We start from the raw sequence: 17,739 nt of genomic DNA on the forward strand, positions 1-17,739 counted from the left end.
GATTTCATTTCAGCTACAGTTATATCTATTTACTGGTGACCTGGATGCTTCTCTTAGGAGTGCCAAGTTTGGGTAGCAGATCTTCTGCTATTTTTCAAGTTAATTGATGTCTTGTAATACAGGCATAGTTAAAACTATTTTTATCTGCTTGAATATCTTTTGTATCTGGATCATGTGGTTTAATGTGTTCTGATTGTTGATCTTGAGCATGGAGTGAATTGAGCCATACACAGATGCCAGTCTGAATCGCAGTGTGCACACAATGCAGATGAAGAAAAAGGTCTATCAGTTGCTTGGAATGTGATACTAAATTATGTATAAGAGAATAACCAGTGATGTGTCATGACATCTTAGCTGTCAGCATGATTTTGTGATTGTTTTTCCTGCCCTTTATTTTGTAAAACCTGTGCTCATATCAGCAATTCCCATGGTCCCTAACAACTAATATAAAATTAATGTAATCCATTTGAATAATAGATTTTGTGGAAATAACTTCTTAGGAGCTTCCTGCACCTGGAATTTTGCTTTCTCCCCCTCCCTTCTGTATGTGCTTTTGTCTTCACATTATAAAGTTCTTTGGTTACTTTTTATCACCTTTTTGTATGTGTGTATGTGTGGCTACAGTGGCTGAGAGCCATAGTACCTAAAGGTGAAACCAGATCTTGAAAGTTATCTCAGGTAACCGTTGCTACAAATTATTCAAGGTTAAGCATAAAACAAGAAGACTTTCACCGAGTGTTGAGATAAAAATCTGTATACCCTACAAGTTAATAAATGGCAAAGTACTTGATTACATCTGTTACTAGACCTGACATGAATGATTGACTCAAGGCACTCCTTCAGAGGTGGAATTGGAAGATTAGATTTTGATGTAACAGCGGATGTTGTTTTAAAGAAACCAGTGTAACTAGGATTGGTACAAAGAGTTCTGCTTGAATCATCAGGTATCCCAGGTACCTTGCATGCACTGGTAGTAAGATAGGCCTTACTTACAGAACAACTTACTTACTTTCAAATAGCTGTATACCAATTCGCTCCTTGCTGTTTACGTGCAAGGACTAAATGAATTGCCAATTGAAAAATTAATTCCCTTGAGCTCTCTGTCTTTGTTTTAGTACCACTTGCACAGAAGCTGAGATTTTTTTTGGTCTCAAATAGTTTTCCCTGTAGCCTACTAAAAGGTCCAAAGTACTTTCTCTGGTTGGTGTTTCTGAAAATGAAGAAAACTTCATTTTCATGAAGTTGTTAATGTGGTTCAGTTTTGATTGTGTCTGACTTGCAGACAAAGGCAGATCCATTTCTCCATATGAGTAAAGCAGTTGGTTGCCCCAAGAACTGCGAGATTTGAGGGAGCTGTAGCTTGTATCAAGCTTGTGGCTTAGCTGTCTTATTCCCTACCACCTTACAAAAAATTATTTCAGTAAATCCTTGCTGTTGTGAAGAAAATTATTCCAGAGGTAGGCCATGCCTGTACCACTTTGTTTTGATGTCTGAAGCAAAAATTTTTTGTTGAGTCTGCAGCCAAAACTCTGAAGTTACTGAATCACAAGCACCAACAGGAACAAGTAATGTGTTAATAACGCTGGCGTAGCACAGGAGTGTTTGACCAATGTGAAGAACAAAGGGCAGTGATGAAACCTCATGCTAGCAGAGCTCCTTTTGGAAACTAGGAGTGGTTTGCCACTGTTCTCACAGGACTGACTTTAAACTTTGAACTTATGCTTTTTACCACCCTTGCTTTTGTTGTAAAACTTCTCCCACTGGTTATCATTTATGGCTCAACGTAGATCCAAGTTCCTATTTACAGGGAATGATTTTAGATGCTTCCTTTATTTCTCTTTACAAGAAGACTGTTTCTTTTTCTTTTTTAGCTCTGTGTTTATGAGAGATAGAGAATTAATTAACTACAATCCTTAAGAAGTTAAAATATAAGAGCCCACCCTGCCCCCAGCCTTTCTAACTTAGCATCAAGTTTAGATTTACAAACATCAAGGGAGATGATAAAATTTGGTATGATAGAAGATAGATACATGATAGAAGCTCTAGGTTCCAAAGATTTGAAAATTAACAATTCTATTGGAATAGCAATTAAAAGCATCATGTAGAGGAAGTAGTGGTTTCTGTATCTTGTTTGATATCTTAAACTTTTTCTCTGCTATGCCAAAAAGCTGTGTTTGACTTTTAGGAGAAATGAATCAGCCTTACACTTTTTGAAATGACATTCTTAGTAGCTTACCTTTGTATGTGTTTGGTCAATTACAGTTCATTATTCTGACTGCTTTTTGCAGTCTTTATACCTCTGTTTTCTGCAGCTTTTCCCCTACGTCTTTGTGGTCCATTCCATTTATTTCCCTCTCTGGGATTGGAATGAATTCTGTATGCTACTTTTTGGATGAGAGAATGGAATCATAATGCTGAAAGAAGACATGCCTACCCCAAGCCCTTGTTATTTGCTTCCAGCTTCCTCCTTTTTCACCTCTGCCCCATTTTTTAGCACCTTTTTTTATTAATCTATTTATAACCAGAACCATAAACATCAGTAGGGATAAAACTAATTAGATGAAGCTTTCATGTCAGCTATTGCTTCCCTGGCTCTGTGGGTGTATTGCTATGGGCAGAGAGCGCTTCATGAAAGTTCTGCCCTGTGGGATGCCCTGTGGGGAAGCTGTTCAGCCAAACCTGAGGAAATGTGAGACATGATAATAGAACATATACATAACTCTATGAGTTCCTAAAAGTATTTTCTCTCTCTTCTCCCAGATTCATCATTTTTGCACTTCCATGAATCGGATTGTGACATAGGAGGATCTTCGTCCTGTGAATCTATACTTTCCTTGAATACAGAAAAAATTCTGGTATGTTATCAAGAATATAGTGTACCAAATAATTTTACTAGATTGTTGAAGGTGCAGATCACTTCAGCTGCATAACTAATTAGAATGAAGTTCAGGGAAATAAATGCAAATAGATCAATTAATCAGTAGGCATAGCTGCCCAAAAGGCTTAAGTATGAATAAACTGGGGGAGTTTTAACTGGAAGCAACTTCTCCAAAGGTGGCTCTTGGAATTAAAACTACTATACTGCAAATCCACTAAGCCAATTGTTTAACTTGAATGTTCTCCTTAGACTTCATCATATATTGGTCAGAAGATATTTCTAGTCTTGTCCAACAGTACCAGCAATTCTTTCTAACACAGTGAAATGTATATTTGTTAGAAAGAAATTTCCCGTAAAAAAAGCAAAACAAAGCAATTGTTTTCAAGAGAGCAAGAATTAAACCTGTTGGGACATGGTGCTATGATGAAAATTCTCCTGTTCCTTGCAGACAGAATGACTCACATTTTTTGTTTGTAGAGTTGCAGGATGTTTAACCTTTACCTGAATTCAGTTTGTTGAGGTGTGAAACCACTTTCTCTGCCACCCCAACGGTTCTGTTACTCTGTAATGACAAAACAGATGAGGTAGTGGTACTTCTCTTGCTGTCACATGCAGCTCAGTAATCCATAGGAAATTATTCTAATGTATTTTGAGATTCTTCTGCTCAGGGCTTATTTTCCAATACCAGTGTGGAATCTGGCTATATCTTTGTCTGCAGACAAAGATGTGTAGATCTGTTTTTGTAAATCCATCAAGAAAGAGATTGTCCTTCAGTAAAAATGTTTTTCCTAATATTAAGACGATTATAGAAGAATAATGTTTTCTGGAGTTAAGTGTTAAAGGTAATTTTCTGAATATTGCATGAAGGCCATTGATATGAAAACATTGTGTTTGTAAATGCACATGGATTGCAATGTAGATTTATTTTTCTTATTGTTATATCTGTTGTACCCTGCTCATTTTTGTGCTGTTTTATTAGTGGTTTTTCTCTATGAGGGAAATAACTGCCACACTCTGTTAGTGCAGAGGGGCAGATATAGGCAGAGTAACAATTTTCAGTGGTATAGTGTAATGTACAGCTCATACATTGCTGCCTTTAATTGCAGTCAAAAATAAAAAGTTTGCAAAATCCATTTGCTAATCATTCTTCCTTTCCAAAACACTTAATTTCTTAGAGCAGACCAAATGTTCTCCTCATTATTAGACACACAGGGCAAAAACTGTGCAATGGAATCTGGCCATTTAACTTTTGCACTCTTTAGGTAAATGAAATGTCTGTGTCGTGGACACAGTTGGTGTGACTACTTTTGATTGGACAGGCAAAGCAACCTTAAAGGAAAACAGTAGTGGAAACAAGCTGTTTAGTTGAATTGAAAGAAGATAACTGAATGGAGAGAGATGTTATTTTTCCCTCTTCTTGTTTCCTAAAACAGTTTGAGATACCTATTGATTTAAATGAACATTTTGTATTTTTCTAACATAAACTACTCTGGTAGGCTTACAGCTGTCTATGAAAAGTATTTGTGGAAATAAATAGAGCTGAATATTTCTACATTTCTGAGGGGCTTGTCTTTGACACTATTGGTTTCTATAGATGCATTATTTAGGGAACAGACATCTTAGATAAGACTACAGTTTGAACAAAGTGTAGAACTGATAGAATGTCATTGTTGAAAGGACAGCCTTTTTAGTATGGCATTGTGAAGTTTAGCTTTTCTATATTGGTGGAGTGTTGCTCTTTTCAGTGTTTATTTTCAGTGTTTTACTCTTCTGCAGTACTCTTCCCTTGCAGGAGACAAAGGAATAATTATAGGGCAAACAGTATAAACTTTCATAAGAAGTAAGGCATCTTAAAAAGGCCAGAAAACTTCACCTTAAGCAAAAGCAATCCAGAAACATCAGTCCCTGGTAAAATGCTGACAGTGTTCTTTCTGAGGTTTGGTTACCCTTATGTTAGAGCAGAAAACAGCAGCATCTGACTGAAGAGAAGCTTTTCTCCCTGTGGAAGACTAGGAATGAACTTGATTTCAGTTACCTTAGTGAAATCACATTAGTTTTACCTTTGTGTCTTAAGGCATTCTCTTAAGGATTTAAGACATGGATTTTTTGTTAAATTCTGTGTTGCTGTTTGCTGAACACTTGAAAATATGATGTTTTACAGAGTCAAGCAAAGTTGCTTGCCGAGCAGAAACGATTTCCATTTGCTACTGATAATGACAACACAAATGAAGAACTGGGTAAGATGTTTTATATAAGGTTTGTGCAGGTGAATGATGTGCTATTGATTAGCACTAAATGTTTTGAAAAATGATGATTGAAGTGATGCATTAACTTCAAATTGATCTTAATAAGTTGTAAATACAGCAAGTTTTCTCTGGTCATATAGAGCATATACTTATCTCTGTTGCTAAAAACCTTTCCTGCTTTCTTCACTAGAATTCTTCACCATGTCTGCTTAAGCAGATGGTCAAAAAGAATTCTGATTAAGTCCTTTTTAATATGCTCAGCTACTTCCTGTTTCCATTTTTCTGTGATCATTGATGACTAAAACTGTTCAAACATCCAGAAAATGCAATCAATGCAATATGCTTTCTATGAAGCATAGATCTTGGATCTGTTTCCTGTCTCCCCACTCCTCTCATCAAAACTTATATGCAGCAGGAAGACTTTCTGAATTATGTCCTAGGCTGCTACTTGAAGTTTTTTCAAGGCACACTCGGCACAAAGAAATAGGGGCATTTCTAATAAATGAACAGAAAATACTTTCCTCAAGGGACTCAAAAACAGAGTTGCACTGGTTCTTCAAATAGAGGTATTACGAGGCAGCAAAGAGATTGTTGAGGATGTGTGTCAAGGAAGACAGCAGAGCATCTTTTGTATAAGAGCAAAGAGAGATTTTAATCCCCTCTAATGAATTTAAAATAATTAGGAAAGTTGTTTTATTTTACATAGTTTCTACCTTCCTGAATTTATCCAGGAAAACTTGGGGGCTTAATCTTTTTTTATATTCCTAGACTAGCTAGCTATGTTCATAGGATCCTGCAAAGAATACCAAACTTCTATTCAGATGAAAATATCTGATACTTCTAGTGTCTGTTGTGTAGACTTGGAATACTATGCTGGTAGATCTTTCCTCGTGTTTTGGCATGTAGGAGAAGTAACACAGAATGTATGGGACCCTCTGAAGGAATGTTGGGACTGAAATACTTTGGCTAATGGGCCATTGTTAACCATTGGATTTTTTTCATAATGAAGTACTTGTAGTTTTGTAATATTAAAGATTAAAAATCAAAAAGATACTGTTTAAAAAGAAGTTGGTACAGTATCAGGTACTAGCTGTCAGCCACTTACCAGAGTTTTGCAGACAGTTCACAGTTCAGTGTGGCATTTTGCCAAGTGTCTCGTATAAACTAAATACAGTTGTTATCAGTAAGGCAACTGAGTGACAATATAAGTCTTGGTTATCTTGCGTCCTCCACATTTTTTCTTAACACTGGAATGGTTGAGTTGACTTTATTTTATGTTCCACTTCTTCTGTGTTCAGGGATTGGAACCCTAAAGATGATAGTAATAGCTGTATAGTCTTGAAGAAGAAGGATGAAATGAGGAAAATTCAAGAGCTCTTCATCCTGTCCTTCCCCCTGGCCATTTTTTTCCCTTTTTTGGTAATACTTTGTATTTGTGCCAAGTGAAGCTTTTTATGTATTGAGGAGAAAGCTTATATTGCACACAAATATTTCTTTCTTCATAATAGAAGTGCTCCAAGTATGAGACAAGCTGTGGATTAAATACACTTCTTATTTCTTTTTCATGTAACTGTTTTCCTTTTTAATGAACTGTGCTTAGCAGCACTGCCAAAACAATGTGGCTCTGCCTGCCTGAAAGATAAGTGTCCGTGTCCTATTAATAATGCCTTTGCTTTAAATGACTTACTTGTCTCTTCTCATGTTTGAATAAATAATTAAGCTAAGAGGTGCCTCTTCTGTTGTTAAATTCATTGTAAGTGGGGGAAGGTGAAATCTGCTCGTAGTTCCACTGCCAGGCGTTTGAACAAACTGCCTGGGGGAAAGTTCTCTGTAACTTTCATAGCTGCAGTCTTCAAGGTTTTGTTGGCAGTGTAGACAGAGCTTAGTTCAGAGTTAAGAATTGTGAGAGATTAAAACATGCAAAATGAAGCAATCTTGAGATATTCAGCTGTCAGAACTGAACTTCAGTCATGCAAGCAAAACTACAACTTTCCAGTCTTGTGATTTGACTGTATTTTTATATCTTGTGGGGATTACAGGAACGTATTTCTAATGGTCTGTTTCTTTTTCAAACACTTGGCTTCTACTTCAAAATGGGGGATGCACAAGAACTTGAAAGCTTTTCATAATTATAACATAGCTGAATATTCAGTTGTTTTTCAGTTTTATAAATAATGAAATCAGTTTAGTTGAGGTATTTTTAGGTAATTCAAATGAAGGAAAACCTTACTGTGAACTAATAAAGTTTATCAATATGTGTACAAACAAGTAGAAGTTCCCTAATCAAATTGTCAAAGAAAAGTTAGTAATAGCCAGGTGGCACTTGTAATTGAGAAAGCATCCAGGACTATTGTATTGGGATCATAGTACCTCTTCTGATCCTAAGTATTTGAGAAGCAAACATGGGCCCTTTCCTAAACGACTTGTAAGAAGGAGAGAAAAAGCCCACAGGCAGATCACAAAACCCCAAAAGAGCTCTGAAGAGCACTGTATGAATTGAGTAATCCATGAATGCTAGGTAATGGCTGAGGGAAGTGATGTCATTTTGGTGGCCATTCAGGAATCCTCTGATTAAAGTAATCATCACTGCAATGTAGGAATTTAAACATTTTACAATTTGGTGGTATTTAATAGCTTTAAAAAGTCGAATTTTTTTCTGTTTTGTTTACATTTTTAATGTTTTGATAGCAATTGCTTACGTGTTGATTGGCAACGGCTTGTATGATGAAGCTATACGACATTTTTCAACAATGCTGCAGGTAAGTTTTCTGCTTGGACCCCAAAAAATAACTTAATGAAAATATCCATTGCCACATATGGCTTTTAATAAAACAAATATTAAATTAAGTATTTTTAAATGAGAGTAATTATTCTACTGTTTGTTCATTTTCTTTTCCATCCAAACATAAGCATTCTGTTAGAACTGGGTGATCAGTATCTTGGTTATTTGGTGAGTATTTTTCTCATCTGTAGGCATAAAGTTTTTATGGCACTTTGACCAAAAAAGCACGTTTTTTCAGAGGCCTGACCTCTGCAGAGCTCAAGTCTCTTAGATGTCTGCTTGTTGTGTAGGATGAGATATTTTAAAGTAGACTTTTTTGGGTGACAGCATGGTGCCAATAACATGAGAAAAAAAGCCCTGACAGAGATAATTTATTGCAAGTGGCAAGTAACACATTGCTTTCTCAATGATAAATGATTTTGTATGCTGCCTTTATCCTTTTTCAATGATAAGAATTTAATCAGTTTAATATATAAATAAAACATAACTAATACTTATATTATGAGTGTCTTTCCTGACCAAAATAAAGAATTCAGAATCTTCTGCAGTTAAATAGGAGGTAGTCACATTTAAAACAAAATCAGCCCCAACAATTTATAAGTTTCAACTAAAGATGATTTTAAAATACTTCATTTTTATGGCTAAAAACCTGGGAACATCCAGAAGCATGGACATACTTTTTCATTTAAACTGTTTAAAGTACCCAAATGCAATCTGAAAGCAATACTGCAAATAATGGCATGTATTTCTTTTAAGTGTCATATGGCTTGTTCTTAAATTGAGTGGAAGTGTAGCAATTTAATGGAATTATTCCAGGGAATTTATCTGAGGACAAGAATGTTTGGGGTTTTTGTGTGCTTTTATTTTTATGTGGTTGATACAGGTTTTTAGTGGTATCTGTCTTTGATTTGTTTTAATGTGAAGATTTTTTTTTTTACCCTAATGAGAAATCCTGCTTTGAAAACCACTGGATTTACATATTGTTCCTGTTTTTATTTAGAAGGAAACATAATACAGGTGAAGATTAGCAAGATACACCAACCTTAGAAAGATACTGGGAGAGGCGTTTATGTGTTAGAGTACTTCTGCAGTGTCCACATTTCAGTTTAAAGTATGCTTTCATATCATGCTTATGGTAGGCCTGAAAGGCTGTGAAGTAATCATGATTGTTCACTCAGTTTTCCACAAGGCAATTTCAAATACATATAAAGTGAGCATTAAAACATTTAACTGAATTAAACAGCCTTTCTTAGCCATGGTATTAAGAGTAGGAAGCTACCTACTGTTGATGTAGCCAAGCGTAAACTTGCAATCAGCTGGAGTCTGGCAAGCTGCCTGCACTGATATGTCACTTGCTCTGTTGTTTTGTCCGCAGCAGTTTGTTTCTTAGGAAACAGTTTGTTTCTTGGCAGATGTCCCAATTAAAAAAGACCAGGCCTGTGCTACAAACTTTGTAGGACAGCTGTTTTCCTTGCAGGTGTGAAGGTGGTGATTCCTGACTGGTTTTCAGGCAAACTTCACTGTATAGGCATTGTTGTGTTGACAAAACAGTTTTGCTGTGTAGTTCTTGAAATTTGTATGGGAAACTGTGGTTGGAGTAAATGGCATCAAACAAGAAGTAGATTTACTATGTAGGGTGCATCCTGTCTAAGTGCCCAAGTAGGAAAGTCACAAAATTAAATCTAACTCAAGGAAAGTTGGTTTGAATTTTACAGAACTATTTTAGTAGCATACCTCTGTTTTTAGTTGCTGTCTGAATATAAATTTCATCAGGATGTCATAATATCTTACTCCCAAATTTTAAATCTCAAATTTAAATTGCATGCAAAATAAGCTTTGAGTGGCCAAATTTTATGTATCTTATCAGTTCCGTGACATGAGACAGAAGAAGTTGCATAATTACCATAATGGGAAGTAAGCATAATTACCATAATTGTAGGTTTACAACTATTGCATTGGGTAACAGAGTATTCTAATGAATACTGTGTATTGTAATCTAGTCTAATGTACGCAGGGTAATAGTTTCTGGTAGGTGGCAGGATAACTGCTCTCTGTTTGGCTTTTTTATCAGACAAATACTCCAGAACAATTCCATTAAATTGAATTGGAAGTTGTGAGCATATGAAAGTATGGACTGTAATACAATAAATTTCTTAGCCTGGCAGCTGTGATTGTTCATTGCTTACTACTTTAGATCAGCTAAAATCAAATACATATTGAAGAAACCAAAAAACCCACACCACAAATTAATATTTTATTTGTTTAACAGGAAGAACCAGAGCTGGTTAGTGCAATTTATGGACGAGGGATAGCATATGGAAAAAAAGGACTACATGTGAGTAGATAATTTTTTAAATTAATACCCAACTGAATTATTTGAGTCTGAACTATAAGAAAGCCTGTAACAGGAATAACTAGACTGGTGAGAACGTGTTAAGTACACCTCAAAGTCTTTGTGCTGCTCTACTTCCATGAGGAGTCTGTCCCTTGGCTGGTGCACTGTGTAGCATAGAGGGATCTGGCAGATCATACTGCTCAAGCCATGGGTGTGTTTGCTTTGTGAGACTGTGGAAGTAAAGCTGCACAACATAAGTGTGCCAAAGGAGGAGATTAGGCACTGTTGTCAGTGGTTGATAGTAAGGCTGTGAGCCACAGCTTCTTGAAAGAGTTGCCTGTTAAGATAACAGGCAGTATTTTGCCTCTGAGAGAAGATTTATGAAGTCCCACTGAATTCATCTCCATACCTCAGCTGTATTTGGAAATGAAAAAGTCTTTTGCAGCCTGGAAACATTGTCAGCTCATCCAATACAGTGGACTTCACATTGCTTTTGGATTGCTTATGCCTCTTGATAAGTATACCACTTTGAATTTGTGAAAAAATCAAAGTTAAATTACTTGGTTGCAATACTTACTGCTCAAATAACTTCTTGAGCCGAGAGAAATTTATGAGTAGACTGTAGAAATTTGTGGCCGGTTGAATAGTTGCTAGAGTTCTAGAAGAATGAATAATTTAATAACTCCTTGAAAAATTTTTTTTTTCAGAGTGTTTAATTATCTAGGGGTACTGTCAAGAGCTTGAGGTCCCTCATACTTGCTTGTTTTTAACATCAGTGTGAGTTTGTTTTCTCAGTTTAGCTAGGTGTTGATACAGCTTCACTTTATAAAAGTTTTTGAGTGACACCTTCAAGACACAAAGATGATATTAAGCACAAAATTTCTTTGCTTTGAGAAAAAAGAAAAAGATCAATGGAATCTAATCTAGAATGTGCTGTATAATTACTTCGAATTTTTTTCTAATGAAGTAACTACTTCCATCCTATTGATTAACTACTTAATTGAGGACAGTTTAAAATTTTAGATAAGCAGGATGCTGTTGGCATCACCCCATTTATCAGTACTACTTGGCTTAATTTGCAGACAGTGCTGATGACAACACTGGTGGGTATGAATGTTCCTGTGTGTTGGAATTCATGTGGGAGCTTGAACCAGCTTTGCTGCCAAGCAAGGTACCTCTGGAGCTATAAATCTAATATGTATTCACAGAGTTATATTAATAAATTATTAGAGGTACAACACAAAGCTGAAACTAAACAGAGTTTAGTTTCGTTGTTTGTAGAAGACGTAGTTTTTTTCCAGCTATTTGCAGAATAATGCATCTTGATGTTTTTAGCAAAGGTGTGAAGAGCTTTTAGTGTCATAGTATCAACTGTTACACTTTCAGACACTTAGCCAATCTAGTTGTCCTTCATCTTGAGAGTATATTAGTCTAAGTATGCACAGTTGTTCACCTTGTTTATTTTTCTCCTTTTCAGGATATGAAAAATGCTGAACTTGCTCTGTTTGAGCTCAGTAGGGTGATTAGTCTAGAACCAGATCATCCTGAAGTATTTGAACAGCGAGCAGAAGTGAGCATCTTTTGTGTCATTTCAGACTTTTGGAGAAGTTGCAATTATACCATGTTTCTAATTATATCTTAACTGATTTAATGGCTAAAGCTTGGTGTTCTGTTCTCCTTTCTTTTAAAATATACACATTTCCTCTCAAGCAGTGTAATTTGTGGAATATTTACTTTTAAAATAAGACATAGACCACATAGAGTTACTCTAGCCAATGGAATGGCATATATTATGTGTAAGTGTTCAATTTTTGACATACTTTATAACAAGAACATTTGTGTTTAAATTTTTTTTATAAAATTAATCAAAATATCACTTGAACCTTACTGTTTGCACCTTTTGTCACCTTAGTAAATCTACAGTGAATACTAGTTGTTAAAACACCAAATTTTTTTTTAAATTGAATGTTCTGAGTTTATATTTGTGCATGTAATTTAAAAGTCATTCCAACCCACATATATTTTTTATTTTAAAAATCAAGTTTTGGTTTGCTAACAGCATTACAGAAAATGTTAAGATGTTAAGAAGCAGCTTTGTAGACAAACCAAAAGTATAAATATTACAGTCAGCATCCTGTATAATGATAGCTGCCATAATATTCAGAGTTTTAATGTTTTTTGTGATCTCTTAGCACATTTGTTGACCTTGATCTAAAAATGTGAAGGGCGTTCGAATAATTGGAAATGGACCATTTTTGATTGGGGGAATGCTTTTTTCAAATTAGGCTTAGGAGGATACTTTAATTACATTTTCATTTAAATATGTTGAAATGGCTTGAAATTGAGTATTTTGCTTTGACTGACTCGTTTTTAGTTTTGAATACAAGGTTTCTCTGAATGTGGTGATGTTCATGTACATTGATAGTTTTGAGAAAAATTCTTCCAGATTTACTCTTTCATAGGGGTTTAAAAGCCATAATTACTGAAATTTATAGTGGAACTTTCCAGCCTGTTCTAGCAAATACAATTATTCTGTTAAAGCTGAACATGGAAAAGAATAATCTTCTATTTCTAAAAGAAGTCCATTCAGTCTGTCTGCTCTAAACTGTGTTTTGGTTTTGTACTCTTAGATATTGTCCCCACTAGGACGAATCAGTGAAGCATTATCAGATCTCACCAAAGCTATTCAGCTACAACCATCAGCAAGGCTCTACAGGCACAGAGGTACCCTTTACTTCATATCTGAGGTTAGTGGAGTTTGGGGATTCTCTTTGGCTTTGGTTGTTTGGGATGTTGTTCATGATTTTGTTGACTTCTGTTCTAGTTCTTAATTTTGTTCTAGAACTTCTTTCCTATTTAGTTAAAAAAACCCAAACTAATCTACTTACAAAAGCCCTGATTCTCCTGTAGCTGCTTTCTGACACTTCAGGAGTATTCACTAAGTATTTCATTTGCAAATCTATTTAATGCTGAGAATCAGAGGACAAGTGCCTTGCATGCACACCTCAGATACTTTTGTGTTTGAGGAGTAGGAAGTAGATAAAGACTTTGACTTGATTTATAACCTGCAATTAATTAGTATTGATAAACACCAGTCTAAGAAGGAAAATACTTATGGCCAAGGCAGTAAGCCTTTTATATACTTAAAAAAACCACTTCTCACATAAACAAAAAACCCCTACAAAAATGCTAACATCCCATTTTGCTATGTGATCTGTGTGTCGTGTTCTTAAAGCTTTAATGTAGAACAATAACTTTATCTTCAAAGATTGTGTGAATACTAGATAGCTGATATCCTGCTTGATTCTTCTGATTTCACTCTTTGCTTCCAGCTATTTTTCCATTTGCTTTACCATGTTTTATATAGCACTTTCTGTAAATGTTGGAAGTGTATTGTGCATTCTTTGATGTTCTGATTGGTACTTGATAATTATTGCTGCTTAGCCCAGAGACTGACTTGATATATTAAACAAAATTCTGTAGTTTACTTTTATAGAAATAAAAGTATGTATTCCTCTTTATGTGTATGGTGTTTTCTGTGTCATCTGAAATCTTCTTTATCATAGGATTATGCAACAGCCCATGAAGATTTTCAGCGCTCACTGGAACTGAACAAAAATCAGCCTATAGCTATGCTTTATAAAGGCTTAACCTTCTTTCACAGAGGACTTCTGAAGGTAAAGCTATATTAAACAATAGTTCATGTGGAACAATGCCCTTTATTTGAAGTTATTTCCATAAAACAGTAGAGATATCATTGGTGTTGATATATCTATTTTCTCTCACATACGGAAGATTTTTAAGGTAAGAGTGCAAGCAAAACAAAAAGATTCCATGATATGATGTGTAAATACTGCAGGTCTTCTTGAATCTCATTAGGTCATTGATAACAGACATGTTTAAGGATAATGCTTTGAAAGATATTTGTATTTAGCACCTCTGCTAGTATTTGTATGATTATGTTCAAAAATTTAAAAATTAAGTAGAGATTTCCTAAGTTTTAGGAAGGGAAGAAGCATGAAGAAGAAATTAATTTTAAACTCTTCCTTGAATGAGCTAGGACTCATTCAAATTAAAATTAATTTTAAACTCTACTTGAATGAGTAATAAAGGAAAGTGCTGGTAAAGCCTTGCATTTATGCATGTTTATTTCAATCCTATGTTGTTTCTGGAAGGCTGATATCTAACTTGAGGGAACATACTTGCTCCTTCAGTTTCTAAAATCAGCAGGGAAGTAAGTTCATCCCATGTCTTTAAGTTTTCACCATTTTTAACTCAAAACTTCTCTCTGTTTTAGGTGTAGTAATATTGCCCCTGTTTCTTATTTGTAAAGTATTTAGAGGTCCTGCTGCCATTTTCCAGAGGAGAGAGTAATTAGACTAAATTAGTTATTAGTAATTAGAGTAAATAGTTATCTGAAATACTCAGTTAGAAAAATTAAGATGCAATGGTGTGATTCCTGAATTCAACAGTGGAAGCTGTCTTTTTTTTTTAACCTCTGATAACAGCTTGGGGTTCATTAAGGGTTGTATGCAGAATCTGGAGGGAACCCAGGACTCTTGAGTTTCAGCCCGCTATCTTTCATAGGCAAGCACTATTTTTTTATCTCTATTTTTTTTTTTGCAGTCCACTTCCTCACTTTTTTAGTACCCAAGCAGCAGGTATTTTTTCCACAGTCTCACTGTATGCTGTGGGAACATCAGACTGTCATTGAACTTCTATTGTCTGTGTCTTCTTGCAGTAAGAAGAGACACTTGCAAATAATAGTCTGGATTTCTGATTTTTGTTGTAGGCAACAGAGACCCCAAAAAGTGATGGCGAAAAGAAAAAGCTGACTGGAAAGTTGACAAAAATAAGTGCTGTCTCAGTTAGCAGAATAGAAGCAAAGTTTCCTTCTTTCTGATACACAGGTCAATACATTTCTCTACTGCCACATCCTTCTCCCCAGTTTCTTTTCTCAAAGGAAGCATTTCCCCTCTCTGATGTTCATGTTAAGAGATTATCAATGAGTGGTTTTTCATTCCCAGGTACACCTTAGCTTCCAGTCAGATTCAGGCTGCCTTTTAAAGGAAAGCTATGCCATGTGTTAGGTTTTATAAGGCTTGCTGAAAATTGAAGATGGGGGTTGAGGGTGGATGTGTTCATTTTTGAGTGAAAAGAGATTTGTTTGAATCACTGGTTTTTGGAATAATAATCTTGATTTTAAAACTTATCTATAGGATATGAGCCTCTCTATAGTTGTAGGTGATTGTCCTACATTTTTGTTCAGTGGGTATTTTTGTGCACATTGTAGTGCTCAGAATATATTTGATAGTTTTTCTAAACAATAATTTCTAAATTGACTAAAGATACCAGTAATTCTTTACTTACAGCATCTAATTTATTGCATTGAAGACTTCAAGATACTTTCCAGGCATTCGTTAGTAATATAAAGTAGTTGATTATTCCATCCTTAATTCTAAGTCTCAGTATTGAATATTCCAGTTTGTGTAGCCACTCTAGTTTAAAACGCTGAGTTCTTAATCAGATTCTTTGAAGAGGAATATTTCTTTAACCACATGCTTATTTTATTAGCTTTTGTTTGTGTTACATTGTATTCCTTACAACAGCGATAGCAGTGATAGCAACAGTACACACTGTTGTGTGAAGATGATCATTTACTCTGTAATCCCTAAAAAGAATGTTTCCAACTGAGACAATAACAAAGAATGCAATAAGACAATTAAAGGCAGAGTGCAGATTTGAAGGAGTCTTTTGGCCTCCAAAACTTAGGAGGTGCATTATGAATGAAGAAAGAAGACTGTAAGGAGAGACTGCTTTGCTTTTGGGAGCAGACTGTGCTTGAAAGCAAACTCTGAAAGGATTTCATCTCTGAACTCTATTAAAATGCTAAAAGAATTGCTCATTCCCACTGCATATTAGACAAAGGAATTTCAGCTAAATCTGTCAGTACTGTAAAGGATGTTTCAGTATTTCATTTATTATGTAATAATTTTTACTCTATAGATTTTGTAATAAATTCATGCCTCGTTTGTTCCTTCCAAAGCTTTTGATATATAACCATAAATTCCATAGCTAATAACTACTGAGGATGCTGAAATTTAATGAATGTAGTAAGTTACAATTTTTTCTGTTGGTCCCTTTCTGTAGGAAGCCATTGAATCCTTCAAAGAAGCTCTGAAGCAGAAAGCAGACTTCATAGATGCATATAAAAGTCTCGGACAAGCCTACAGGTACTCATATTCAGAAGCAGTTGTAAAGTCATTTTTTCATCTGGTTGTGTTCTTTAAAATGCACTCTAAGTTTTACACATTTATTACAAAGTTGTGCAGAACCAAATGTGATATTTGGTAGCTCCGGCAGTTGGTATGGCTATGTCAGGATATGTTCAATATAAAGAATTTCTATGTTTGCTTTGTATTTTTAATTTAGTCTCTGGGAGCTCTTTGTGTTTTAAGTATGCTAAATGATTTTAAAATGATAGAAAGGGTTAATACAACATGAGCTATAGCTGATTAAATCCTGCTTCAAATATAGTGGCTTTGGTGTTCATGCATTTATTTGAAACTAAAGAGCTGTGGTTAATCACTATTCTGTTACAAATTCTTCAGGCAAATGTATTTAAAACTTGCTCTTTTTTGAATTACTGAACTAAAAAACTATGATAAACTGAACTGTATACTATTTCTATTTTAATTTTCTCATGACAGTTTCTCTGTGACTGTTTTTACTGTCTGCTGAAATGTATAGCTGTCCTGCTCATTGGAGTAATTCCAGTCAGTAAATTTTTAGTTAGTTTCAGTTTTCAAACACCATATGCATTCTTCTTACTCAGCATTTAAGTAGTTGGTAAATTTTTAATAACATTTTTGTATTTTAAAAGTTAAAAAGTCCTCTTAAAGATAATTTTTTACAAGAATGCTTTGTGTGGAAGTTTTATTTACTTTAGTTTCTGAAGAAATACCTTAGGTATGTGATTTTATAGTTTTAATGTCTGCTGAGGATTTTGAAGATCTGTGGTCTTGTGGGGTTGTATATCAGAGTACATATTTCTGGGAGTAACAAACTGTGCAGCTGTTCTTTTATTGCCACAGGAGAATGGTTGCAAAATTACTGCTTTTGTTATAGAAGTTTTCCTTTAGTGCTTTGTTTCTCTTCAATGATATCCCCTTTGGACACCTTAAAATCACCTTTAACAATTTTTTTTTTGTCACTGTTGCCTTCTGTATTTTTCACTTTCCGTCTTCTGGAATCACCTAGAGAGCTTGGCAACTTTGATGCTGCTACAGAGAGCTTCCAGAAGGCTTTACTGCTGAATCAAAATCATGTTCAGACATTACAGCTCAAGGGAATGATGCTTTATCATCATGGTAGCTTAGATGAAGCACTAAAGAATTTTAAGGTAAGCAGGCCCTAAGTAAACACAAAATTTACATGTTTTAACAAGGTCTTGTATTCAACAAGTGCAATAAAACGGACAAATTTAAAAGTTTTTCAT

General features: G+C 35.0%; 1 protein-coding gene across 2 annotated transcripts in view; it reads left to right on the forward strand.

Moving 5' to 3' along the window:
- Positions 1 to 17,739, forward strand: part of TTC13 (tetratricopeptide repeat domain 13) — a 38,839-nt gene that overhangs the window by 1,034 nt on the left and 20,066 nt on the right. For both annotated transcript variants that reach the window (XM_036380118.2, XM_036380119.2), the window contains exons 2-10: positions 2,761 to 2,855; positions 5,040 to 5,115; positions 7,813 to 7,883; positions 10,176 to 10,241; positions 11,719 to 11,811; positions 12,872 to 12,988; positions 13,808 to 13,918; positions 16,392 to 16,474; positions 17,502 to 17,643. In XM_036380118.2, coding sequence (XP_036236011.1) covers positions 2,761 to 2,855; positions 5,040 to 5,115; positions 7,813 to 7,883; positions 10,176 to 10,241; positions 11,719 to 11,811; positions 12,872 to 12,988; positions 13,808 to 13,918; positions 16,392 to 16,474; positions 17,502 to 17,643 — 854 coding nt within the window. The remainder of the gene's footprint in view (positions 1 to 2,760; positions 2,856 to 5,039; positions 5,116 to 7,812; positions 7,884 to 10,175; positions 10,242 to 11,718; positions 11,812 to 12,871; positions 12,989 to 13,807; positions 13,919 to 16,391; positions 16,475 to 17,501; positions 17,644 to 17,739) is intronic.

The sequence above is a fragment of the Molothrus ater genome, chromosome 3 (assembly GCF_012460135.2).
Source record: "Molothrus ater isolate BHLD 08-10-18 breed brown headed cowbird chromosome 3, BPBGC_Mater_1.1, whole genome shotgun sequence".
NCBI classification, from domain to species: domain Eukaryota; kingdom Metazoa; phylum Chordata; class Aves; order Passeriformes; family Icteridae; genus Molothrus; species Molothrus ater.